At 42.6% G+C, this 27372-nt stretch overlaps 2 protein-coding genes across 6 annotated transcripts in view; one reads left to right on the top strand and one right to left on the bottom strand.

Annotated features, from left to right (window-relative positions):
• Window positions 1–27372, bottom strand: part of NOSTRIN (nitric oxide synthase trafficking) — an 80596-nt gene that overhangs the window by 20903 nt on the left and 32321 nt on the right. For 3 of the 4 annotated variants that reach the window (XM_054549437.2, XM_054549438.2, XM_054549442.2), the window contains 6 exons: window positions 21116–21199; window positions 17580–17642; window positions 17299–17380; window positions 14245–14307; window positions 9939–10037; window positions 1101–1226 (listed from right to left, as the gene is read on the bottom strand). In XM_054549437.2, the coding sequence (XP_054405412.2) occupies window positions 1101–1226; window positions 9939–10037; window positions 14245–14307; window positions 17299–17380; window positions 17580–17642; window positions 21116–21199 (517 nt within the window). The remainder of the gene's footprint in view (window positions 1–1100; window positions 1227–9938; window positions 10038–14244; window positions 14308–17298; window positions 17381–17579; window positions 17643–21115; window positions 21200–27372) is intronic. The other variant, XM_054549440.2, reaches the window with a different exon arrangement.
• The window catches only part of SPC25 (SPC25 component of NDC80 kinetochore complex), a 97672-nt gene that overhangs the window by 63987 nt on the left and 6313 nt on the right, over window positions 1–27372 (top strand). The window contains exon 7 of one of the 2 annotated variants that reach the window (XM_054549447.2): window positions 15109–16992. The exons of the other annotated variant lie outside the window; for it this stretch is intronic. Within the exon in view, the coding sequence (XP_054405422.2) occupies window positions 15109–15146 (38 nt within the window). The 3' untranslated portion in view covers window positions 15147–16992. Of the gene's footprint in view, window positions 1–15108; window positions 16993–27372 lie in introns of those variants that run through there. 2 annotated transcript variants of the gene reach the window in all.

Raw genomic sequence — 27372 nt, 5'->3', positions numbered from 1 at the left:
GCTCCATTTCTGCCACTGAACACAGGGACAGTCTCCATGTATAAGTTTACAAACACACACATATAAACTCAGTATAGTTTGCGCATGAGTTTAAAAGAATTTTGATTTACACAGATTGTGTAAGTGGTATATTTCTTTTCCTTAACATCATGTTTTTCGAGGTTAATTCATGTTTAAATATAGTTTTAATTAACTTTTCATTGATGGATATTAGTTCACTTTCCAAATGCGAGCATATTTGAAGAGTACTTCTTCTCTTGATGGGTATGAAGATTACGTGCAGTTTTTTCTCATGTGCAATTATAAACAATTCTGCAATAAACATTCTTGTGCATCACTCTTGGAGTACAAAGGTACATTTTTCTGTAGGATATATGCCTAAAAAGCGAACTGCTGCGGTAAGTACATGCTTATTTTAGTTTCACTAAATATCATTAAATTATTCCCCCTACAGGGGTACAATAATTCTTGTTTCCTAACATCCTTACCAACACTTGATATTGTCAAGTTCTAATTTTTGCCAAATAATCTAGCATTGTTTCATAAGTTTATTGATGATTTTGATTTCTCCTTTTGTGATGTGCTTGCTGACATCTTTTGCCCATTATTATCAGATAATTTACCACAATTCCTTCTTTATGGGTATACTTTTGCCACTGAGATGTACACATCTTAAGCATTGAGATGTTACTTTATTCAATGCTCTGTATCTCCAGTGCCTAACACAATGCCTGACCTCCATAAGTGATCACTGTATGAGTCATCACTCATGCCTAAAACTAATTTCGAAGCACCAAATACTTAAGCCTTAATTTACACTTCACTTTGACAGCACCTTTTGAAGTTAGCTGGGTGCTATCCTGTCCACTAAGAATTAGGAGCAGAAACTCTGGCCAGTGAAATTCAATAAATTGTCACTGGTAATTGTATCCATGGAGAAATTGAAACAATGAGAGGAAATGTGGTTTGTCTAAAGTCACAATATGTGTGATGCTCAAAGCTAAGACAGAGGGCAGGTCTTGTCACTATAATCTGACCTCCATCTTCAAGGTCACACAAAGCTCCACAGAAGAAGAAAAAAATGTGAATATATAACTTACCTGGTAGCAGTTCTCTAGTGTGTTTTCCCATTTCAGTCTGGTAGAATAACCCGCCATGTTTTTTTGGTAGTAATTTTCATCTTCCTTTTCCAACTTTTCAGTTGATTTTGTCAGTTTATTGAGGAGCTGATGTAAAACATCAATGTCACACATTCACTAACACATTTTTGAAAGCCCTTTGTAATTCCATAGAAATAATTATATGTGGCTTAATGATATGTTTCTTACCTCTCACGTAGAGTCATAAACAATGACTATAGTTGACAAAACCAAAGATCTTTATCAGAAAAAAAGGCATGGCCAAACCTGACGGAAACTCAAGGGCCTTACAGCATGATTCCCCCAATTTTACACATGAGGAGATTGAGACCCTTAAATAGGAAGTGATTTGTCTACACTCACACAGTCAAAGAGAAGGTCAAACAACACAGCTTTTGAGAATTGACAGTACAGGTCAAGACTGCAATTGGCCAGTGAATCCCATAGTCTTATCTGGTAAATCTTTTAGGCTCCTGCATTTCTTACAAGGTTAGGTATAGACTTGTGGAATCATACAATTTTTAGAACTAATTTTTAGAATGAGTCTGGCTACTGTCCTATCGAGCAATATTATTTTACTTTTACTATATAAACCCAGAAGTAGAGCTTTGGAATCAAACTTCCAGGATAAGAGTCCTGGTCCTAGCTGCAAACAAGTTACTTAACCTTCCTGAGCCACAGTTTTCTCATCTCTGTGATGGGGATAGGTAATTAATACATACTGGGTTGCTTTGAGAATTCAGGCACATCTTGGGACTCAGAAAACAATACCACAAAATGAAGGCCTCAGAAGCAGCCTCAGAAGTAAAAGTTTCTCTCTGACCTTCTTCTGCCCTCCTGTCTCTCACTCCCATTCTCCCCTGAGGCTATTGGTAGAAACCAGAATCCCTCTTCCCCAAAGAAGGTCACAGAAACCAGAACCTCTTTTCTCCAAAGCCAGCCATAAAATCTAAAAATATTAGTCTCACTTTCCCCCTGCCTTTCTGTGTAAAAACTGTCCATAAAGAAATTATCTGACCTACCTTGTCTGACTGTAGGTCATAAGACCCCTATTCCAGAGAAGATCCTGCCCCATTCCCAGCAGGAAGGAAGGCTGCAGAGAGGCCAAGAAGACTCTAGAAAGACAGCCTTACTGGGTTTCCCCACACAGTCTATTAGCATTAGATTACACCCCTTTTGTACATAATATTTCTACATGGATGTCCATATTTTGTTAAACCTAAGCATAAACATAGACAAGTTCCCCTGTATCTTTGGAACTTCGTTCTGAAGGCTCCCATGTCGTATAAAACTATGATCAAATACATTTGTATGCCTTTTCTCCTATTCATCTGTCTCTTGTCAGTGATTTTCAGCCTAACTTCAGAGGACAAAAGGGAAGATTTCCCTTGGCCCTGACATAGGTAACACAGATAAGGCAAATGGCACACTGTCCAACACCTGGCACAGCACTCAAAATTTAGCGAGTGTAATTATTGCCAGTGAAAACCCTGAGATACATGCCCAATGTTCACTGCAAGTTATGGACAGCTTGATAAGATGGTTTCCTCTCATCCTGCTCCCCAATGATCTGCTTCCTTACAAAGAGCCCTCTCTTGCCCATCACCAAAATTTGTCATTCTGATTACTAAATCTTCTGGAAAATCAGTGTACAGTAATACAAAACTCCCTGGGCCAGGGTAGCTGAAACTGACTCTCAAAATGCCCAGACAAGTAATTTCATGTTTCTGAGAAACAAAGAAGTTAGATTGCATGAATTATTCTCCAACTTTATGTATATATTTTTAAAGCATTCAATATCTTTTTCTTTTCTCTTTTTTTTTTTTTTTTTTTTTTTTTTTGGAGACAGGGTCTGGCTCTGTCACCCAGGCTGGAGTTCAGTGACAGAATCATGGCTCACTAGCTCACTGCAACCTCCCTATCCCGGGTTCAAGCAAGGCTCCCATCTCAGCCTCCCAAGTAGCTGGGACTAGTTTTTGTATTTTTTGCAGAGGTGGGGTTTCACCACGTTGCCCAGGATGGTCTCCAACTCCTGTGCTCAAGCGATCTGTCTACCTCAGCCTCCCAAAATTTTAGGATTATGAGTGTGGGCCATCGCACCCAGCCGATTCTCCAACTTTACTCTATTTAGAAATGACCTGAAATGCTTGTAAAAATTGCAAATTCCAGAATTCTACAAGTAGCAATACTTATTTCATACATCTGTAGTGGGATTAGAAAATCTGAGTTTTGACTACAGCTCCTCAGATGGTTCTGATGCAAATGGTCTTCAAACCATTCTTTAAAAAACATCAAAGACCCCCCCCCCCGACTTAGTAGTTTAGGAGTTTCAAGGACAGAGACAAAGGCTGTTAAAATGGACTCACTCTATTTAAGGGCATTTTGACTAACCTTATAATCATGAAAAATATTCATCCAAAATGTTGAATATTAATACCATTCACTTTATTATTCCAATTGATATACGGGCTATACAACTGTCCCCCAGCTCTGATGTATGACTTACACAGGACATATCTGGTTTTTTGTTTTTGTTTTGTTTTGTTTTGAGACGGAGTTTTGCTCTGTCCCCCCAGGCTGGAGTGCAGTGGCGCGATCTCAGCTCACTGCAAGCTCCGCCTCCCGGGTTCACGCCATTCTCCTGCCTCAGCCTCCCAAGTAGCTGGGACTACAGGCGCCTGCCACCACGCCCGGCTAATTTTTTGTATTTTTAGTAGAGACGGGGTTTCACCTGTTAGCCAGGATGGTCTCGATCTCCTGACCTCGTGATCCTCCCGTTTCAGCCTCCCAAAGTGCTGGGATTACAGGTGTGAGCCACCGTGCCCGGCTGACATATCTGGTTTTGTATCAAGTTTAATGAACCACATCTGTCTGTAGAGACTCAAGCTTATGAACATTAACCTGGCAACAGTTTAATGCAAGGACTCAAAGACAGTCATGGTTATACTCTGCTAAATCATTGTCCTCGGATTCTTATTGAGAATGCTCAGCACCCCAGGAATGAGAACTGAGTTACTTTTGAGATCACCATTAATATTCATCAGCCTGCACCATAGAGCTGTGGACTAGAATTTTCTGCTCAGCAAATTTACAGCAGATAGTTTAAGTATATATATGAAAGAAGAATGTATACTCATATATATATATATATACACACACATATATATACACACACACACACATATACACACACACACACACACACATATATACTTTTTTTTTTTTTTTTTTGAGACGGAGTCTCGCTGGTAGGCCCGGCTGGAGTGCAGTGGTGCAATCTTGGCTCACTATAACCTCCACCTCTCATGTTCAACCGATTCGCCAGCCTCAGCCTCCCGAGTAGCTGGGATTACAGGCATGTTCCACCATGCCCGGGGTTTCACCATCTTGGCCAGGCTGGTCTTGAACTCCTGACCTCAGGTAATCTGCCCACCTCAGCCTCCCGAAGTGCTGGAATTATAGGCCTGAGCCACTGTGCCTGGCTGTAGACTCCTGTATTCTTACTTAAGGAACTTCTCAGAAACCTTTACTAAAATTTGTCAAAGATTTACTTCTTTTCCTTTCCTCCCTTTTTTTGCTCTTGGAACAAACATCGCATTCATTTATTCACCAGACATCGAGGGCCTTCCATGTGTCATGTGCAAGGCTTTAGGACTAGAAAATGGAACAAGACAGGCTCCTTCTCTAGTCAGGGACCCACTGACCATTACCATCTTGTGTGCTGATAGAATTATGTAGGTACCACTGGAAGGACATCAAGAGAGGCATCTAAACTAGCCTTGAAATTAAAATGACATTTAAGCTATAACTTGGCTCATAGTAGGTGCTCAAAAAATTGACCTCCATATGAATAAAACTAAAATGAAAGTAGGAGTTGATGAGGCAACTCCTCACCAACTTTCTGTATGGCAGGATACAGAAAGATATTTTTTGGTGAAGTTGGATCACACAGCTTATGACGGAGAATGGGGAGAGGTGATGTTGAAGAGATTGGCAAGGTTCAAGTCAGGAAGGGTCTTACAGGCCACGTGGAAGAGTTTTTCCTGGCTGGGTGTGGTGGTTCACACCTGTAATCCCAGCACTTTGGGAGGCCAAGGCGGGCAGATCACTTGTGGTCAGGAGTTCGAGAACAGCCTGGCCAACATGGTGAAAACCTTCTCTACTAAAAATACAAAAAATCAGCTGGGCATGGTGGCGAGTGCCTGTAATCCCAGCTACTTGGGAGGCTGAGGCAGGAGAATTGTTGAACTTGGGAGGCAGAGGTTGCAGTGGGCCGAGATTGCGCCATTGCACTCCAGCCTGGGCACAAGGGCGAAACTCTGTCTCAAAAAAAAAAAAAAAAAAGAGTTTTTTCTTTATTCTGTAGTCACTGGGAAGCCTTTGGAGGCTTTCAAAAGGAATGATATGCTCAGATTCGAGTTTAAGAAAAGTCAGCTTGGCTTGTACATGGGGAATAGATAGGAACAGGCAACACTGAAAGCAAAGAGACTGATTTGTTGGTTACAAAAAAACAAGCAAAAGATGATTGCGGCCTGAGAGAGGATGTCAGCAGTGGAGATAGACAAAAGCAAAGATATTCAAGAAGTATTTGGGGCTGGGCACGGTGGCTCGCACCTGTAATCCCAGTACTTTGGGAGGCCGAGGTGGGCGGATCACTTGACGTCTGGAGTTCGAGACCAGCCTAGGCAATGTGGCAAAACCCCGTCTCTACTAAAAATACAAAAATTAGCCAGATGTGGTGGTGCATGCCTGTACTCCCAGCTACTTGGGAGGCTGAGGCAGGAGGATTGCTTGAAACTGGAAGGCAGAGGTTGCAGTGAGCCGAGATGGTGCCACTGAAGTATCTGGTTTGAGTTAGAATTGGGAGGATAGGTGGGTGATGATATTCAAAGACACAGAGAACACAGGAATAAAGATTATCTTTGGTAGAAAAAAGTGATGGTTGGATTTTGGATATTGAGTTTGAGGAGTCAGAAAGCAGTTTACAGACTGGTTTGGACTGGAGATATAAATTTGGGTATTGCCAGCATAGATACTGTAGTTGAATCCTTGAGAATATACTTATTGAGTATGTATTATTTATTGAGTACCTGATATCAAGAGTACTGTATCAGACACTGGAAAGACAATGGTGAAGAGAACAGAGTGAGGCCCAGAAGAGAAATCTTCAGAAACTGCAATATATAAAGATCAGGCCAAAAAAGGGAGCCCATAAAGAAATCTAATTTAAAATTTACAGAAAGTAGGAGGAAAACAAAAGCATTAGTTGTTACTAAAGTTAAAAGAAGAGAATGTTTCTAGAAAGGGGAAATAAACAATGCTTAATACTTCCGAGAAGTTAACTAAGGTAAGACTTGGAAAGTACCTGTTAGCTTTAGCAATGAGAAGACATTGTTTTTGATGGCAAGAACACTCCTAGTGGAAAGATGGGGAAAGCTTGATTAGGGTGATTTGAAGAGTGAACAGAAGATGAGGAAGTGGAAACAGAGCAGACACCCTTCACTAAGATGTATTGTGGCCTGGCGCAGTGGCTCATGCCTGTAATCCCAGCACTTTGGGAGGCTGAGGCAGGCGGATCACGAGGTCAGGAGATCGAGACTATCCTGGCTAACTGGGTGAAATCCCGTCTCTACTAAAAAATATAAAAAATTAGCTGGGTGTGGTGGCGGGGCCCATAGTCCCAGCTACTTGGGAGGCTGAGGCAGGAGAATGGCATGAACCCGGGAGGCGGAGCTTGCAGTGAGCCGAGATCACGCCACTGCACTCCAGCCTGGGCGACAGAGCAAGACTCTGTCTCAAAAAAAAAAAAAAAAAAAAAAGATGTATTGTAAAAAAAAAAAAGATGTATTGTAAAAAAAGAAAAAGAAAAAAGATGTATTGTAAAAAGGAGACATGACAATATCTGGAGAGGAATGTGAGACCCCATAAATAAGTGTCCCTGTAACTTTCTTTAATCTTGCAAGATGGGGAGAAGATGCAATAGACTATTTGTGCCCTCCCACCAGATTAGGCCATGAGGGTGGAACCCTCATGAATGGGATTACTGCCCTTATAGAAGAGGCCCCAGGGAGCTCCCTTGCTCTCTTTCCACCACGTGAGGATGCAATGAGAAGTAGCCGGTCTGCAATCTGAAAGAGGAAGCCTCACCAGATAGCACCCTGATCCCACACTTCCAGAATGTCTGTTGTTGAAGCCACCTCCATCTATGGAACTTGGTTATAGCAGCCTGAACAGACTATAAGACAGGGGGAGTTATAGAAGTCTGGTGGGGAGGAATCATTAGAGAAGGGGCTGTCCAAGATATGGGAAATATGGAATAATCAAGAGAGGGCCTTTGGGAGGCAGAATGGGATGAGATTAGAGCACAGGATGGAGAACTGGCCTCTCCACTGCAGATATGTAAATGCTATTACTTCAGTAGGCAGGTGGCTGTGCTAACTTCTATTTACTCTGTGAGGTAGGAGGCAAGATACTGTGCCAGGAGTGTGTGGATGGAGGTGTGAGGAGAACGGAGGTTTAGATCAGCTTCTGGTGAGAATCAAGACTGCTGGGCAGGAAACAAGGAAGAATTTGCTGAGCAGCACAGAGCATCAGCTCAGGTGATCATGAGCGCTTCTATGTGAGATGAGAAAATGAATGCCCCCCCTTGGGTGTTCAGCTTCAGGATTAACAAAAGCTGCCAGATTAAGCAGTGAGGATGGCATAGGTGTGTGACAGAGTAACAGCCAAGGTTATGGTTACCAGCTGGAGGAGGGGAGAGAGCACTGTGGACCTTTACTTCCCAGGGAAGCCGCTGATGGGGGTAGGAAGAGGAAATTCACCACTTAGCTGCCATGCTTTTTTCTTTATTATTGCATGACATCAATAAAGAATAGCTTCTAATGAGCACTCAGAATGCCTAGGCAGGTCCTGGCACTGAGTATTTTAACAGACTGTGGGTTCGCCTCCTCGGAAGCTGCCTCATTATTCAATACTTGTTATGATCATTTCCAACTGTAAAGACTGACATGGAAAGAAATAAGAATCTTGTAAAATCTTGCTAACAATGAATTTAAGTTATTCAATGGCTATTTCTTCAGATGAAAGAGCTACTGGTGATGACAATTTTCTCTTCCTTTTTAAGGGGTTTGCAGTAGTGCTGGTTGCATTTCCTTAGTGGGGACACATCTTTTGTAGAAGATATTGACTATTTCAAAGGTTTTCAATCTGGGACACATACCACAAGAGGTGTGCAAGATAATCTATTGGGGTGTAAGCAGAAAATCTTCATTCTGTTCCTGTACCCCGATATTATTTGTGTTCACTTTGCCTGAAAACACAGTTGTCAAGCTTACTCTTATTTAATATGAGTCTACACTGGTGCTCACACATAGACACTTGTGGATTCTGATATGGCCTGGGGGAAGGGTGGGGATTCTGCAACCTAAAAAGCTGCCCTAGGCCTCACTGTGTTTTCCCTTCCAGCATCTTGGACATGTGGCCATTGACATATACCTGGGCCATGTGGTTTTACAGACATTATCTGGCTCCAGTTAGGTTAACATACACAAAATGCACAAATATGTTAGAAGATTTCTGCCAAGAACCTGTGGATTGATGTTACTACTAACAATTTAACCACAAAGAATCCACAGCAAAATGTCTGAACTGACACTGCCACCTCTCCTGGTTGCGAGTTTGTTACTACCCACGTGAAAGGGCAAACACTGAAATGAGATCTGACAAAAATTTTGATGAACAAATGAAAAATTATCGAGAAGGCTGGCCAGGGGCGGTGGCTCATGCCTATAATCCCAGCACTTTGAGAGGCTGAGGCAGGCAGATCACTTGAGGGCAGGAGTTCGAGACCAGCCTGGCCAACATGGTGACACCTCGCCTCTACTAAAAATGCAAAAAAAATTAGCCGAGCATGGTGGTACACACCTGTAGTTCCAGCTACTTGGGAGGCTGGGGTGGGAGAACTGCTTAAAGCCTGGAGTGGGAGGATGCAGTAAGCCAAGTGTGGCCCTCCAGCCTGGGCCACAGAGTGAGACTCTGTCTCAAGAAAAAAAAAAAATTATCAAGAAGACTATTAGAAATATGCATTTAAATTTACTATACTTAAGGCTGAACCTTGCTCCAAGTATACATTTTTCCTGAAAACATTACTTAATGATTATCTAAAGACATCATGGTTTGCTAATCATTTAAAATATTATTTCATCTTTATCTCATCCTGGAAACATTTCTACTTTTATGCTTTATAATGTTCATAACATATTAACATAACACAATAAAGTACTGTGTGTAACAAACAACATATATATAGTATTTATTTTTACTTATTTGGGGTATTAGCTGAGAGGTTTTTTTAAGATAATATTAATAGTTTCCTTTCAAAAAATGTGGGCATCATTGGTCTCATTTGTCATCTGTCAATAAAATTTTTTAAAAGTAATTTTTTTTTAAAGTAACAGGCAAAGTAGCATGCTCCTGTACTCCCAGCTACTTGAGAGGCTGAGGTGGGAGGATCCCTTGAGCCTAGGACTTTGATGCCAGCCTGGGCAGCACAGTGAGATCCCTTCTATTTAAAAGAATTAAAATAAAGTTTAAAATGTATGTGGGGTGTGTGTGTGTGTGTGTGTGTGTGTGTGCACGCCAGTAATGATTTGGAATCCCCTTTTATGCTCTGTCAAGCTACATCTCTGCAGGAATCCCACAGAGAAGGAGGGATCAACCTGTTCTCTTGTGTTCATAGCTAAGGGCAGAAAGCCCATCCCTCTCTATGGCACATGTGCCCAGCCAGCCATGACAGCTTACCTTCCGCTTCTCCTTCTCAGTCATAGATTGCTTGGAGCTTTCTACAAGCTGGAAAAGTGCTTCATGTTTCTTGGTACTAACCATTAATTTCTTCTTGGCCTAGAGAAGACATACAAGAAAAAAAGGAGCAGAGGCTGATGCCAAGAGAAAACTCTTCTCTTTTGGAACAAAGCACATTCATGTGCTAGCTTTAACAATTAGGTATCCTAGAATGCTCCAAAGGCTGAAACAAAAATGTGTACTTTTAGTTCTTCATTCCCATCCTCACTTCAAAATGTACCTAAAACATCAGAGCAGCTAACACTTTGTCCTGAGAACTCCTGCATATGTTGTCATTATATAGGATTTTGAATTTTGCTAAATCATCAAAGGCCTACAAGCCTCCAAAATAATGTTCTAGTGAGCATAATGGCTTTGCCACAGAAAATATCACGGCAAACACAGAAGACTGCCTGCATCATGCTTTACATCAACCTAGGCCACAATTGAGACTGTTTTAAGATGTTCTCTTAATTTATCTTCTGCCTGCCTCTAAACGTGGGAAGCCTCTGCAAAGGAAAATTAAAGAAATAAGCTCATGGCCCTCTTTCTCCACCTCCTGTCAGCCACATGCCTGCTGGGAAATGAGATTGTGAGGCGTGACTATTTGGTCCTTTAAGGCTTTTTGTTAGTCTCCCAAATAGACTGTACTTCATTACTGACATGCTGAATCTCTTGAATTGTAACTGGGGAGAAAATTATTATAGCCCAAGAATCTTATGTTCTCTAATTTCTCTGTCACTCTTCATTTAAAAAAAATGAAATCTTTTATTTAAAAAAATGACTTGATAGAAACTGGGAAATGATAAAAGATGTTTTTTCTTGGGAGCAATTGCAGCCTCTCAGCATTATTTCTGGCTTTTGATTCATTGTACTGAATTCCTGTGAAAGCTGAATATTTAAAGAAAATGGATTTTTAAAAACAAATCCTTTTAAAGGCCAGGTGTAGTGGCTCATCCCTGTAATCCCTGCAGTTTAGGAAGCCAAGGTGGGCAGATCCCTTGTGCCCAGGAGCTGGGGATCAGCCTGGGCAACATAGCAAGACCCTGTCTCTATTTCTTTTTTTTTTTTATGAAGTATTTATTGATCATTCTTGGGTGTTTCTCGGAGACAGGGATATGGGAGGGTCATAGGATAATAGTGGAGAGAAGGTCGGGAGATAAACACATGAACAAAGGTCTCTGGTTTTCCTAGGCAGAGGTCCCTGCGGCCTTCTGCAGTGTTTGTGCCCCTGGGTACTTGAGATTAGGGAGTGGTGATGACTCTTAAAGAGCATGCTGCCTTCAAGCATCTGTTTAACAAAGCACATCTTGCACCGCCCTTAATCCATTTAACCCTGAGTTGACACAGCACATGTTTCAGAGAGCACGGGGCTGGGGGAAAGGCCATAGATCAACAGCATCCCAAGGCAGAAGAATTTCTCCTAGTCAGAACAAAATGGAGTCTCCTATGCCCACCTCTTTCTACACAGACACAGCAACAATCTGATCTCTCCTTCCTTTCCCCACACTTCCCCCACTTCTCTTCAACAAAACCGCCATCGTCCTCATGGCCCACTCCCGATGGTCGCTGTCTCTTCGGAGCTGTTGGGTACACCTCCCAGACAGGGCGGCCAGGCAGAGGCGCTCCTCACTTCCTAGATGGGGCAGCCAGGCAGAGGCGTTCCTCACCTCCCAGACGGGGCAGCCGGGCAGAGGCACTCCTCACTTCCCAGACTGGGCGGCCGGGCAGAGGCGCTCCTCACCTCCCAGACGGGGCGGCCGGGCAGAGACGCTCCTCACTTCCTCCCAGACAGGGTGGCAGCCAGGCAGAGGCGCTCCTCACCTCCCAGATGGGGTGGCCTGGTAGAGGCGCTCCTCACTTCCCAGATGGGGCGGCCAGGCAGAGGCGCTCCTCACTTTCTCCCAGACGGGGTGGCGGCCAGGCAGAGGCACTCCTCACTTCCCAGACGGGGTGGCCGGGCAGAGGCGCTCCTCACTTCCTCCCAGACGGGGTGGCGGCCAGGCAGAGGCGCTCCTCACCTCCCAGACGGGGTGGCGGCCGGGCAGAGGCGCTCCTCACCTCCCAGATGGGGTGGCCAGGCAGAGGCGCTCCTTACTTCCCAGATGGGGCAGCCGGGCAGAGGCGCTCCTCACTTCCTCCCAGACGGGGCGGCCGGGCAGAGGCTCTCCTCACCTCCCAGATGGGGTGGCCAGGCAGAGGTGCTCCTCACTTCCTCCCAGACGGGGCGGCCGGGCAGAGGCTCTCCTCACCTCCCAGATGGGGTGGCCAGGCAGAGGTGCTCCTCACTTCCCAGATGGGGCAGCCGGGCAGAGGCGCTCCTCACTTCCCAGACGTTGGGCGACTGGGCAGAGGCGCTCCTCACATCCCAGACGATAGGCGGCCAGGCAGAGACGTTCCTCACTTCCTATACGGGATGGCGGCTGGGCAGAGGGGCTCCTCACTTCCCAGACGGGGCAGCCGGGCAGAGACGCTCCTCACTTCCTAGACGGGGTGGCAGCAGGGCAGAGGCTGTAATCTTAGCACTTTAAGAGGCCAAGGCAGGAGGCTGGTAGGTGGAGGTTGTAGCCAGCCGAGATCACGCCACTGCACTCCAGCCTGAGCACCATTGAGCATTGAGTGAGCGAGACTCCGTCTGCAATCCCAGCACCTCGGGAGGCCGAGGCAGGCAGATCACTGGAGGCCAGGAGCTGGAGACCAGCCCAGTCAACACGGCGAAACCCCGTCCCCACCAAAAATACAAAAACCATTCAGACGTGGGGGCAGGCACCTGCAATCCCAGGCACTCGGCAGGCCGAGGCAGGAGAGTCACAGGAGCCCGAGGCAGGGAGGTTGCAGCGAGCCGAGATCACGGCAGTACAGTCCAGCTTCGGCAACAGAGGGAGACCGCAACAGAGGGAGACCGAAAAAAGAAGGAGAGGGAGACCGAAGAAAGGGGAGAGGGAGGGGGGAGGGGGAGGGGGAGGGAGAGAGGGAGAGGGAGAGGGAGAGCTCTATTTCTTTAAAAAAATACAAAACAATTCCTTTTAAAGAAAACTGATAAAATCCATGGCAAAACTAAAAAGCAAATGAGTGGATACTGTTTCTGGGCCTTTACTTATAAAAGTGATTCTCATGAGCATCCTTTTACCATTGTAACTACTGTGGATATAGAAATTCACTTATATCAAACACTTTTTATTAATGTCCTTGGTCTTATGGAGTCAGTCCTCAGTTTTGGCAGAAGCTTTGGAAGTAACACCAAGTTTGCCTGTTTCTGAGGGCGTCTGTCTCTAGTTATTTGGCATCAGTGGCTGTTTACTTGTAAAGGTTCTCTGTGGGCACTAATGCTTTGGAGATGAAAAAGGATTTCAACACTTAGAGAACAAGTCTTCTTGGAGGGGTTCATTGAATCTTGTTAGCAGATTTACTGCTAGTCCTTTCTACCTGAAATGAATTCCTCCTATACTACATTGTTCTAGAATAATCTTCTGTGCATATGGATCCCATCTGTTATTTTCTCTGCTTAAGAACTCATACTGATATGCTCTAGCTTCCCACACCAGATCGTAATTCCTCTCCTTAGAATGTATTCCCTATTTCCTGCACATATGTCATCTAGCCAACTAAATTTTAAATTACTTGAAAAACATTATGTCTTAGAATAGTGCTGTGCACAAAAAGTGGACCCCACATACTCATGAAATTGATATACGCATCCCCTTTTACATATCACTACCCACCCCTCACTGGGCCACTCTCACTAGTGATGTAGAGATCACTAACACCTTTCTACAAATGAAAAAAACAAAACCCAGGTGGTGTTTATCATTTGCTGTAAATTACAAATTATACAGAAAGGCAGTCAGTATAATGGAATGATTAAGAGCAGTGACCCTGGAACCCAACTTGTGACAACCATTGGTTCAACCATTAACCAGCTCTGTATCCTTGGGAAAATTACTGAAACTCTCTGTGTCTCCATTGCCCAATCTGTAAAATGGGGCAATGCATAATGACATATGACATTGGGTTGTTGTGATGATTAAATACATAAATATATAGCACTTAGCACATAATAAGTGCTAAATAATCATATTTAGAGCCATGCACTTCCATTGGTTTGGTGAAAAATATATCTATGTAACAACTCAGGTAAGGAAACATTTTTCTCTTCAGTTAGCACTTAGAAGTACTAATGCTAGAACATGTCATCACATTTGTATGAAAGCAAAACACTTCAATTCTAAAAACTGAGTTTACACAAATGATATTTGCGGATACTTGCCTTAATTTGCTGATTCCAGTTGCTAATGACAAGATTTGCTGTCTTTTCAACTTCATTGTCAAGCTATTGAAAAAGGAAAAAGGAAACAAAGCTTTGCTTTCTTCTTGTTTAGTTGCTGCAGTAGACTAAATGTTTGTGCCCCTAAAATGTATAGATTGAAACCTGTTCCCTCAATGTGATGGTATTTGGAGGTGGAGGCTTTGAGAGATGATTAGTTCATGAGGGTGGAGCCCCCATGAATGAGATTAGTGCCCTTATAAAAGAGACCCCAAGAGCTGCCTAGCCCCTACTGCCATCTGAGGTTACAGCGAGTAAATAGCCACTGATGAACCAGGAAGCGGGCCCTCATCACACAGCTAATGTGCGGGTGCCTTGATCTTGGACTTCCCAGCCTCCAGAACTGTAAGAAATAAATTCCTATTATTTATAAGCTATCCAGTTTATGCTACTTTGTTAGAGCAGCCTGAACTAAGACAGTCACAGTACTAGCTTATCAATCACTATTACAATTCATGGGAATTTCAAGATCCTACAATGGACATATTAGCCAAATTATCTTATCCCTGTGTCAAGTAACAGGACTTGGTAAAATAATTATTTCTAATCTATAAGAATGTAAAAAGCACATAAACATGTGCAATCATGTGTAAGAGGCCCTTGCATGAGCTGATATTGTTGCTAGTTCCATCACATCATCTTCCATGTCAATCCATGCAGCAAAAACCTCAACACCATGAAAACTGGTAACAGTCCTAACTGCCAATTTTACTATGTGTCTCCATTACCCCTGAAGTGAATATTGCTTTAATTTCAAAGATATTGAACTCTTAATCATAATTAACTTTTTCCCTTGCTTTTAAACAGCCAAAGAGGCAGTAATAATAATGATGAAAATGATCTAGACAACTTCCCAGGGAGATCTGATGTAAGTTACAGCAGAACGTCTTTCCCTGGAACACAGACCCAGCAGATCAGCCATTATTCAACCACTCTGAGATCTAGCGAATGCTACATTTTCATTTTTTTCCAGTTGGTTAAATTTAGAGTATATGGTTCATTGTAACAGACATAATGAAAATATTTTATGTACTATGCCACTTTTGATTTCACGTATGTGTCTGGAATGTGGAACAAGTTCACTTTAGAAAATAAAATAGAATCTTTTATATTTTGTGAGAGAGTGGAGTGGGGTGGTGGGGTGCAGTGGAGAAGGGCAATGCAGAAAAGAAGAAAAACAGGACCAGCATTTCGGGGGGGCTCATGACATCCATTAACTAAAGCACTGTGATTAATTGTCACAGCACTGTGCCTCATTTATGGTAAACACTAAAGAAATGCTGACTATCATATTATTATGCAGTGTGAAAAATATTTTGTAATCAATGAAATACAGACTAGTAATTGGTTTTTATTAAGTTGGCTTGCAAAGGCAGAAGGTTATATTGCTTGCTAGCAATTCCTATCAAGTTGTGTCCATCACCCAAAACTCTGAATAGAGCATCCATTCTGGTAAAATATACCTATGTACCCACAAACATCAATTCCACTTCCTGACCCAGCTTAATGAGTTTGAATAAAATTTTAAAAAATCATTTCTCCTCCATCAGAACTTTCACACCTCTCCTCATCCTTCTGACTTGCCACTGAGGATGTGCTTTATCTGACTGTATTCCCTTGAAACTCCCCCTTAATCACTGCCCCTTCCCTTCACAGGGACCACCTACCACCGCTTACAAACATCTTACCTGCACCTGGTCCTGAAACAAACGGTGACCATAACCCCACCCCATCAGAGCCAAGCAGTGTCTATTAAACACCCAATTATGTTGCCTGGAAGTAGAGTACAAAGTGCTTAACTACTGAATAATACACAACAAAAAAGAAAAAGGAACACAAATGAAACTGTTCTAGGCCGAAGGCAATGGCTCACGCCTGTAATCCCAGCACTTTGGGAGGCCAAGATGGGCGGATCACCTGAGGTGAGGAGTTGGAGACAAGCCTGACCAACATGGCGACCCCTGGTCTCTACTAAAAATACAAAAATTAGCCAGGCGTGGTGGCAGGCACCTGTAATGTCAGCTACTCGAGAGGCTGAGGTAGGCAAGTCACTTGAACCCAGGAGGTGGAGGTTGCAGTGAGCCGAGATGACGCCATTGCACTCCAGCCGGGGTGACAAGAGCAAAACTCCGTCAAAAAAAGAAAGAAAGGGAGAGAGAGAAAAAAAAAGAAAGAGAAGGAAGGAAGGAAGGAAGGGAGGAAGGAAGGGAGGGAGGGAGGAAGGGAGGGAGGGAGGGAAAGAAAGAAAAACTGTTCTAGAAGGAAAGGCACAGAGAAAGAGTAGAGGAACGGCTATCAGAGGACCAGGTGCCCCTGAAAGGATTGTTTAATTATTTTTCTGTAATTTTTAGGATATTTGAGGATTGTACTCATTATTACCTTTACATAATACCAAGTTAATAAGCATAGAAAACATCTTTGTAAAAATTGTGCTTATCATTCTCTTATTTACAAACAGAATGATAAAATTGTTTTAAAAGTGCAAAAAAGTATAGAAATGAAATAAAAATAACCTCCAATTTCACCATCTAAAGATCATTCTTATTAACATTTTGAGAAGCTTCTTCCAGTTTTTTCTATACATATATATACATATTCATTTTATGAAGTTGAGATTGTATAAATTAGACTTTTTCATTCTGCTTTATTTAGCAGTGTACTGTGAAAAAAATCCCCATGTGATTAAATTCTTCTACAAAAAGATTTTGAATGGTTGCAAATTATTCTATTGCTTGAATTTATCACAATTTATTTTAATGCTTTAGTAGTTTCCAGTTTTTCACTATTATAAGCAATGCTCTAACAAACATCCTTGTACATAAATCTTGGATTTGTGTTTTTTATTATTCATTTATTTTAAAATAAATACAAGTATTTATTTTATTTTTAGGATAAATTCCTGAAACCTGGTACCACTTTCAGATCACCTTTTCCTTTTTGGGCTAAACACAGGAATCTTGCTTTAAACAGGAAGAGTAAAGAAAGGTTTGGACTCACGGATTTTCTCTTCTTCTCTTGTACATTTAGAACTTGATAAGTCGGTTTTATTGCTTCCAATTCAATTGCTTTGCCAAGTTTTCTGGAAATAAAACATGAAAGACACACAAGCTTAATATCAGGGTTTACATCTACTTTCCAAATTACTTTCTGGGGAAATAAAACAGTGTGTTATGGAACATCTATTCAGTGCAAGTTGGAAGTGGAATATTTGTAGCACACCCACTTTAAATATTTGACTCCCTTTGGAGATGGAGAAAGGCCAGGGTGGGAGAACTCACTGATGCAGGTCCGCTGTGGATTTCATTCCCTCTGAGGCCCAGGCCCAGGCACTGCTGACACAGCTAAAGGCAAAAAAAAGTGGGGAACAAAGGTGAGTGTCATTTTCCTAGGAAATAGGATGTGCTGGCTAGAAATACAGCATCGCATCTGATTCACCACATTCAACAATTGCATTCACTTCCCTAACCTTATTTCAGTTTCTCTATGAGATTACATTCTGCCAATACATTTATTTGCACTACACTCATTATATATACTGTTTTTTTCCCAGTCATTTTTCATTTAGATTTTCATTTCCTATCTCATATCTGTATAAAATAGGGGAAATGGCCAGGTGTGGTGGCACTGCCTCAGCCTCCTAAAGTGCCTGTAAATCCCAGCACTTTAGGAGGCGGAGGTGGGAGGATCACTTGAGGCCACACGTTCGAAACTAGCCTGCGCGACACACACAGCGAGACCTTTTCTCTACGAAAAGCTTTTTAAAATTAGCCAGGTGTGGTGATGCACACCCACAGTCCTAGCTACTAGGGAGGCCAAGGTAGGAGGATTGCTTGAGCCCAGGAAGCTACAGTGAGCTATGCTCATGCCACTGTACTCCAGCCTGGGCAACAGAGCAAGACCCTATCCCCTGAGCCCCTCTCCCCACCAAAAAGAAAAAAATAAGTAATGAAAATGAAATAAAATAGGGGAAATAAAATAGCCAAGGGTGAGAACAGGTTGGTCATAGGATACACATAGATATGAAAAAACTGAGACTCAGAAAAGTTAAGTGATAAAGTGCTTGAGAGCCCTGCTCACATCCTGCTGCTGCTCTTGGGGTTGGAGTCCAGCTCCTGTTCCCTGCTGGGTTTGAGGACAACAGCTCAGATAGTTAATGGTCCTATGAGCAGTATCTCACTTTAACACAAAGGATAACGCTACCCAGTCCCTCACGGCATAGCGGGAGGATTAGGGAGTGTGACGTCATTTTTCTCCCACAGGGCCCCATGTAGTCTGCCTTCAACAGTCAGGATAGTAAGTCCAATCACATCAAGAAACCCCAGGTACAGAGGCCTGTGTAGATTTTGATGAAGAGGAAGGGGGTGGATCTGCATCCTTGCCTTAATCAGAATGGTACAGAGGTTTTGCTTCCAAATGCCTTAGTTTGCATCCTGCAGTCTAAGAATAAGAGAACTAGACCAAAAGATGCTAGATTTTCTGCACATCCAAAGCCAGATACAAGCTTAGGCACAAGAGCATACCTGCTATATACTTGCAATTACAGGAGATTCCAGAAAACACTAAATGAATCTCTATTGACAGGAAGCAGATCAGTGGTTGCTTGGGGTTGGGTGGGAAGGAGTGCAAACAGGCATGATAAATCTTTTGGCGTGATGAAAATGTCTATGTTTTGATTTTAGTGGTGGCTACACAGGGTATTTACATATGTCAAAACTGATCAAATCATATGCTTAAAATGGGTGCTTATTATTGCATGTAAATTAAAACTCAATACAGCCGATTTTTTAAAAATGAAGTCAGGTACATTTCTGGGTAGAGCATCTGACATTTGCCCCTTGGAGGAGCTGGGTCTCAGGACAGGAACCAAGCATGTGGCCTCAGTCTGTGTCTGAATGGAGATGCTCCCCCTTTGTTTTCTGCATGACCTTGGAAGAATCTCTGGCCCTCACTTAATTGATCTTTTGAAGTAGAAGTAACTTAGTCAACACCTGTGAAAAGACAGGGTAAAAATGGAAAGACAAGGAAGGAAGGAAGCAAGGGAGGGAGGGAAGGAGGGGAAAGAAAGGAAAGAAAGAAAGAGAGAAAAAGAATTAGAAGTAATGAAGTAACAGGATATCTGTAGTACCTAACACAGATTTCGGTATGGATAAAAATTCTCTAATGTTTACTGTTAAATACTGTACTAATCCCAGTTGGCCTAACATTCTGGACCTGCCAACTCTTTGGTAGTATTCTGCTGGGTGACAGAGCTGCAGCACAATACACACACCCCTACACCCCTATACCTCTCATTCCTTAGGAGGCAATTCGAATAAAAAACACAATGGACATTCACAGAGCTTTCGTTCCCTGCCAGGTACTCTGCTAAGCACACTTCTTATATTACCATATTTAATTCTCACAGCAACCGTAAGAGATAGGCTTTACTTTTGCTTTAAAGAGATCTTGACAGGTAAGATAAATTTTCCTAGGTCACTCACCTGTTAAGTGGTAGAGTTAGAATTTAAACCTGGGCAGTCTATCTATACTCAACCACTGTGCTATACTGGCTTCACTGTAGTCTACTAAAATACTGTCCTAAAAATAAAAATAAAGCTAAAAGAGCACTTTCAAAGCCACCATTTGTTATTATGGCTGATGCCTAAAGAAGAGTGGAAATTTGAGCTCCAGAAGGCTTCTTTTTTTCCTTTCCCATTCTTATCTCTTTCATCATCAAAAGAGACCTCTACAATGGCACTGCCAGTTCAAGGGCACGTCTGCATGCATTAGTCAAGAATCTTTGTAGCAAATTACCACTAATGAACTATTTTTGGTATATGAATATCTTTCTTCTCTCCTCCAATAAGGGAATCTACTTCATTCTTAGTGCTGCAATATATTGAAAAGAATGTGAACCAACACCTTTCAGCACCCAATGTGCTAAGCTCTTCACACTCATGATCTCATTTAATATGCCTACACACACACAATAGAGCACATATTATTACTCTGTCCAACAGAGGAAGAAATAAAGGCACACAGAGGCCAGGTTACTTGTCAAAGGTCGTAGAGTAGAGAAAATATAGGATTCACACTTCCTGACTCCAAGACAACCTGACTTTAACAACACCACTTCCCAAGTTAAATATCATTACCAAGGCCTATTATGAATGTGGCCTTAGGAGTCATAAACACTGAGGAAGAATCCAGCTATGCAACTCATGATCTGGGTGATTGGGGGAAATATCTTGAACTTTCCAAGTCTCAAGTCCTTATCTGTAAACAGGGATAACAAGACCTCTCAAGGGTTCTTATGAGGATTAAATGGGAGTATCAGTGCGTTAAAAGCATTAACACAGTGCGTGCACACAGTAAGTGCCCAAGAACTGGAAGCCATGCTTGATGTTATGTACTTGCCATGTTTAGAAGAGGAAGCTAGAATGGACCATGTCACTTTTTACTATTTTTAAGAATGATTTTTGCTGGGTGTGGTGGCTCACATATGTAATCCCAGCACTCTGGAACACCAAGGCAGGAGGATTACTTGAGCCCAGGAGTTCAAGACCAGCCTGGGCAACATAGTAAGACCCTGTCCCAACAAAAAACAAATTTAGGGCATGGTCCCAGCTACTCTATATGGGAGGCTGGGTGGGAGGATCACCTGAGCCTGGGGGATTGAGGGTGCAGTGAGCTGTGATTGTGCCACTGTACTCTAACCCAGGTAACAGAGCAAGATCCTGTCTCGAAAAAAACAAAAAACAAAAAACAAAAACAAAAACAAAAAAAAAAAAGAGAAAAAGGGTTGATTTTGCCTTACCTCTGCCACAATACTTACCTTTTTCTCGTGTTCTGTAATGCTTTGCTCAGCTTGCTTGCCAGTTTCTGAAGTCCTTTGGCATAGCTAATTTCCAGGTTTGCCCTGTTAGAAAAGGACTAGTTAAATAGGATGTGCTGGGCTGGGCACAGTGGCTCACACCTATAATCCCAGCACTTTGGGAGGCCAAGGCAGGTAGATCACTTGAGGCCAGGAGTTCAAGACGAGCCTGGCCAACATGGTGAAACCCAGTCTCTATTAAAAATACAAAAATTAGCCAGGCATGGTGGCAGGCGCCTATAATCCCAGCTACTTGGGAGGCTGAAGTGCGAGAATCGCTTGAACATGGGAGGCAGATGTTACAATGAGCTGAGATTGTGCCACTGCACTCCAGCCTGGGTGACAAAGCAAGACTCCATCTCAAAAAAAAAAAAAAAAAATTAAAAAAATAGGATGTGCTGGCTAGAAATCAGGCAAACCAAACACACACACAGATGCACACACACATACATGATGCACGAAGGAGGGGTCAGGCTGAAAATGCAATGCCTATGTAAAGAAGAGATGATTTGTTTACTACAAGGATCCTCTTGTCCTTAAGCATAATCCTAAAGGGTATCCAAGAGGATCCTAAAAAGACAGAGGTTTCTGTTTTTGTTTTTGTTTTGAGATGGAGTTTCCCTCTTGTTGCCCAGGCTGGAGTGCAATGGCACAATCTTGGTTCACTGTAACCTCCACCTCCCAGGTTCAAGCGATTCTTTCGCCTTAGCCCCTCAAGTAACTTGGATTACAGGCATGTACCACAATGCCCGGCTAATTTTGATTTTTTAGTAGAAACGAGGTTTCAGCATGCTGTTCAGCTGGTCTCAAACGCCTGACCTCAGGTGACCCACCTGTTTAGGCCTCCCAAAATGCACAGGCGTGAGCCACTGTGTCCAGCCCAAAGGAAGAGTTTTTAGCTAAGCTCCTTTTACATCATGCTAATGGGTTGAATTGTGTCTGCCAAGAAGAAGTTGAAATCTACTCCCCAGTGCCTGTGAATGTGACCTCATATGGGAATAGGGTCTTTGCAGATGATGATCAAGTTAAGATGAGGTCATTAGGGTGGGCCCAAACCCTATATGGATGTGTCCTTATATAAAGGGAAAATTTGGACATAAACAGACATGTACACAGAGAAAAAGCCATGTGAACATGAAGGCATAGATCTGAGTGGTGCATCTACAAGCCAAAGAATGCCAAAGATTGCCAGCAAATCATCAGAAGCCAGGACAGAGGCACAGAACAAATTCTCCCTCACAGCCCTCAGAACGCACCTCTGACTGCCAGCCTCCAGAACTGAGACAACACACTTCTGTTGTTTAAGCCACTCATTCTGTGGTACTTTGTTATGACGGCCCTAAAAACTAATGCAACTGGCCGGGCGCGGTGGCTTACGCCTATAATCCTAGCACTTTGGGAGGCAGACGTGGGCGGATCACAAGGTCAGGAGATCGAGACCATCCTGGCTAACACAGTGAAACCCCGTCTCTACTGAAAATACAAAAAAATTAGCCAGGTGTGGTGGCTCATGCCTGTAGTCCCAGCTATTCGGGAGGCTGAGGTAAGAGAATCGCTTGAACCCAGGAGGTGGAGGTTGCAGTGAGTCAAGATCGCGCCACTGCACACTAGCCTGGGCAACAGAGCGAGACTCCATCTCAAACAAAAACAAAAACAAAAACAAAAGTAATACAACTAGTAAGGAACAGAAAATTGTCCTACTGATCTCAGGATATTAGCACTAATCAGATCAGCTCTAGATTATAACCGTTGGCAATAAAATAAATTATGATTGGATTAACCAAGCAGAACTTTCTAATGGGAATCGGCAGTGGTAGCCAACGCCAGATTTAGAAAATGAATTTCTATTACTCTCTTTGCAGCACAAGGCTCAGTAGGAAGTCCGGGTATGCCCTCCAAAAGCAAACCCCTTGGTTCTTTTGGATAAATTGAATCATTCTCATCTTAAACCTATTTTACCATGTCCTATTTACAGACCCATCTATAGCTAAAATGAGGGCATCTCCATATCACTTTTGACTACAGAGAATAAAAATGTAGGGGATTAAGTTCAATTTATATTATGTTTTCCAATATGGATCCTAAGAGTTTTCATTGCATTTTTCAGTCTGTTAATCCATTTTTATTATATTTTAGATTTATGATGTTATTTCACTTGGGCAGAGCTCTCTAATGACTAGTCTAATACCTGCATGTTTTCACACAAATTAACTCCATGGCATAGACTGAGCAAAGAAAGACAGCCCGCTTCTATACAATGAAATCCAGAGATGACGGGCTATTGATCTATTGCTAAATTACTATTCATTTTTTTCTCTTAGCACAGCTGTGCTTTAAGTTGTTTTTACCACTTTTTGTAAGAAAATCATTGTAGGATGTATGCTAAGGCCTAGCTGCAGAAAACAACCATTTGGTGTCAGAATTTGCCCAAGCATAAGGAAAGGCTAAGGCAAGTATTTTGAGACAATGAAGCCAGTCAATAAATATCTCATCGCACTTAAAAATAGATTTCTCTGCTCTAGGAATATGTCCCAGTTGATGGAGAGGACAGAAAAAGAGAGTGCTGGTTAATAGCCAGCTGGGAGAGACCATCACCCTTGATGAACTCAGATGCTCTGGAACCCCAGGAGATCTCTAGCATTCAGTGGGTGTGGCTTCAGGTACTGTTAAAAAGCAGCTATATGACCTCCTTAAAGAGGGTTTTATGAAAATTAAAATGTGTTGAGAGCCCAAGTCTCCTAGGGGTTCAATGTCTGGAACGATTGCTGCTGACCTGTAAAGCTCTGCATGATCTGACTCTGATTTCCCTTCCTGCCAGGCACCACTTGGCTGATTCCACTCCTATTCAGTGGCCAACTGCCATCCTGCCTCAGGGCCTTTGCACTTGCTGTGGCCTCTGCCAAGAGCTTCTGCTACATAACCACATGGTATTCTCCTTTGTGTCATCCCCAACAGGAGCTGCTCAAACATCACTGCCTCAGAGGTTTGCCCCATCTAAAAAAGGATCCTCGCCACTCTCCCCTTACAGTTTTATTTGTGTCTTACTGTATCTTGTATCACATTATAATGTTTTAGTTTACTCTGGTGAACACCCCTCGGATGTGAACAGTTTCATAAGGGTCAAGAATGGCTTTGTTCATTGCTATATCCCTAGGCCTAGAAGAGTGCTTGGCACATAACAGGCACTCAGTATGTATGTCACAAATGAATGAATGAATAAGTGAATGGACTTCCCACTAGGTCTTGGTTGGAATTCTTACTGGTCTCTGCCATAGGTTTGTTCTCACCTCACCACTTTTGAGAACTGTAAATTAACAAGCTGTTTAGATGCGGTCCCTCTGGTTTGGGTGCTCAGCCCCGATGTTAGAGCACACTGCTGTCAAGCACTTGAAATAGCCAGACACATAAACCCTTCTGAGTCCAGGAAAGCTAACCAGAGGGCTTTTTAGGTCTTTTCTTTTCAGCATTGCATTCTTTCTTGGAAGCAGCACAAAGAGCATTAAATAGGATAATGCTTTTTATAGTGTTCAGCTCAGTGCTAGGCACAAAAATCATCCTTAGTAAATATTAATTCTTCTAATATGATTATTGCGTATCCAGAAGGAATACACAGCGGTGGGGATGGTGTGGGAGGAAGAATCCCGTTTTCTTGTCTGTTGGCTCCAAAACAATCCTGAATGGTTTTTAACAGGAAAGGTAATGCTGTCAGTCAGCCTCTTCCTCAGAATTCAATTCTACTTTCGAATGTTCTTGCAGGCTGTACAAGGTGTCTCTGAGGCTAAGCAGACCTAAAAACGACACCAAAAAGAAGTGCTGCTTTCCTTTATGTTGTTAAGTTTATTCCACTTGGGGGAAAAAAGAGTTGGGCTTTGGTGGTATGAAAAAGGGGTCCTTGTTCACTTTGAGGTGATTTGGGGCTTTTTTTGGCCAGCTTTTCTCCTGTGCCCCAGTGCTTCTGCTGGCTTTCTCTTGAGCATGGTAGGAAACCAGCCTAAAGAGGTTCAACTACCACACAGCACTTCTTGTGTTGGGAGTCTTCTCTTTACAGACAAGTACCTTAGAAATCTTCAGTAGGGCAGATTTGTGGGTTTATACCATGGTATACAGGTTAAAAGTTCCTGTATATTGCACCTAAAGAGGCTGTCCAAACAGTGGTCTCCTGACAAAGGTGTTGCCTTACCTTTGTGACATGCTGATGCTTGACCTGTGTTCTCCCTAGGCAAGAAACAGGAACATCCAACACTTACTGGGCACTTACAATGTGTCAGGCATCATTCTGAGTGTTTCAGGTATATTTCCTCATTTAATCCCTGATAACCCATGAAGCAGGTACACTGTCTCTACCCATTTCATGGAACGGAACACCAAGGCACAGAGAGTTGGGTCAATCACTAGCCTGAGGGCACACAGGAAGGAAGTGACGGTGCCAGACTTGGATTCCAGCCCTGGGCAGTCTGGCTGAGGAATCTGCCTGCTTAACCACACCTCTGTCCTACCTCTGAAGTTTTGGGGAAGAGATTGCAGATGGAGAATTGTGGGAGAAGTGGAACAAAAGTGCTTTCAAAATTGATACCGCCTCTCACTTCACCTTTAATTGCAGTGTTCTGAATCAGCATAGCTCCTGGAGGCTGAGTAGCTGGAGTCCCAATTCACAGCAGCCTCGGTGCAGACATAATGAGCTTCCGGGCCTATTCCAAAGGCATCTGTGCAGTTGCAAGGCATTTGGGGGATAGGGAGTGGGGATGTTGAGGGTCTGGCAAAGTGGGAAGGATGGGGACTCTGACAGCAAATGTCACTGAGCTAGCCCTCTGGGCTGGAGTGAGCTGGATGTTGCCTCTCTGAACAGCACGATTGTACCCTTTCTCTCTGCCTGCAACTTATTGATGACCCCGAAGAGTTTAGAACTAGCATTCAAATCAACCAAGCAAAGCAGGCTTCAATCATCTACTCTTGCATTTTAAATCCTAATGACCATTTTGGGAACCTGAGCAAATTACTCTGCAAGACAGAAGGAAATGAAATGTGATGAGGGGGATGGGTGTGTGACAGTGTCACTGTGCACTCTTTCTGCACAGTTATAACGAAACCTCTCCCAGGCCTCTAGCCCTGAATGGCTTTTATCTCAACAGATGTTAACGGTTAAATTCTTCCCCTGAGAGAATCGCTCTTTTATAAGAAGCCATGTTCCAAGTGGCAAGCGTGAAGAAAGCTGTTATTTTTGTAAGTCAGAATGTTTGCAAATGGAAACAAACACTTCCATGCTTTTCCGTGCACACTTCCACGGCTCTTCCATGCTTCCGGTCTAATGAGGAAGTATATGTATCCTTTCAGGATTCCTGCTAAATAGAAATGAAATGACCTGGGTGTTTTCCCAAGGCAGAGGCAGCAAGGCACACCCCACTTAGAATGATTTCTTCTCATCTCTCAAAGGGAGGTGCTTTATCTCGGTTCAAGCTGAAAAAGTACCACATGCAAGGGGAGTAGAGAGAGCAGAGCTAATCTCACATTGAGATGTGAAATTCTCATTCCCTTATTAAAATAGTCAGAAACAAGCTTGTAAAGACATTGTGCTTAATTCTCTAGCCCTTTCCCATTTTTTTTCTTTCCATTCTACTGCCACCATAGCTAATACAACTTAAAATGCCTTCTCCAAGCAATTGTCTTGGCCTGTGTGAAATTGGTGATGCATATATATTTTGATAGGCAACCCAATCTCAGAATATTCCAGTGGTTTTAAAGATTCTGGACCCTGCCCTGTAAATATATACACCTACTAAATACCCACAAAAATTAAAAATTTAAAAAAAAATTTTTAATATGCTAAAAAAAGGTTCTGGACCAAGGAAGTGACATGCACTGACTTTTAATCCATTTATATTCTAATTTTCTCTCAGCATGCAAGGCTGGTCAATATATTTTCATTAGTAATAATGAAGGCCAATTGATAAGTCAAAGACCAATGTTTGACTTAGATTTTAAAATAAATTATATTTTTGAAAGAAAAGAGAGATGGAAAATATGTGGTTTCAGATTCAATATTTTAGATAAAGCACTAATTAAAATGTAAGAATACGTGACCATGTAATCAATTTTAGACTATCCTGCTTTTGTAAAACTAAGATAATGAAAAGTAGTTTAAAAAACAAACTGTAGTTGCCCCCTGTGTCTATGAGGAATTAATTAAAATGGAGTTAAGGCCAGGAGCAGTGACTTGCACC

The sequence above is a fragment of the Pongo abelii genome, chromosome 11, assembly GCF_028885655.2.
Source record: "Pongo abelii isolate AG06213 chromosome 11, NHGRI_mPonAbe1-v2.0_pri, whole genome shotgun sequence".
In the NCBI taxonomy this organism is placed as follows: Eukaryota; Metazoa; Chordata; class Mammalia; order Primates; family Hominidae; genus Pongo; species Pongo abelii.
This window is presented reverse-complemented; position numbering and strand designations above follow the sequence as displayed.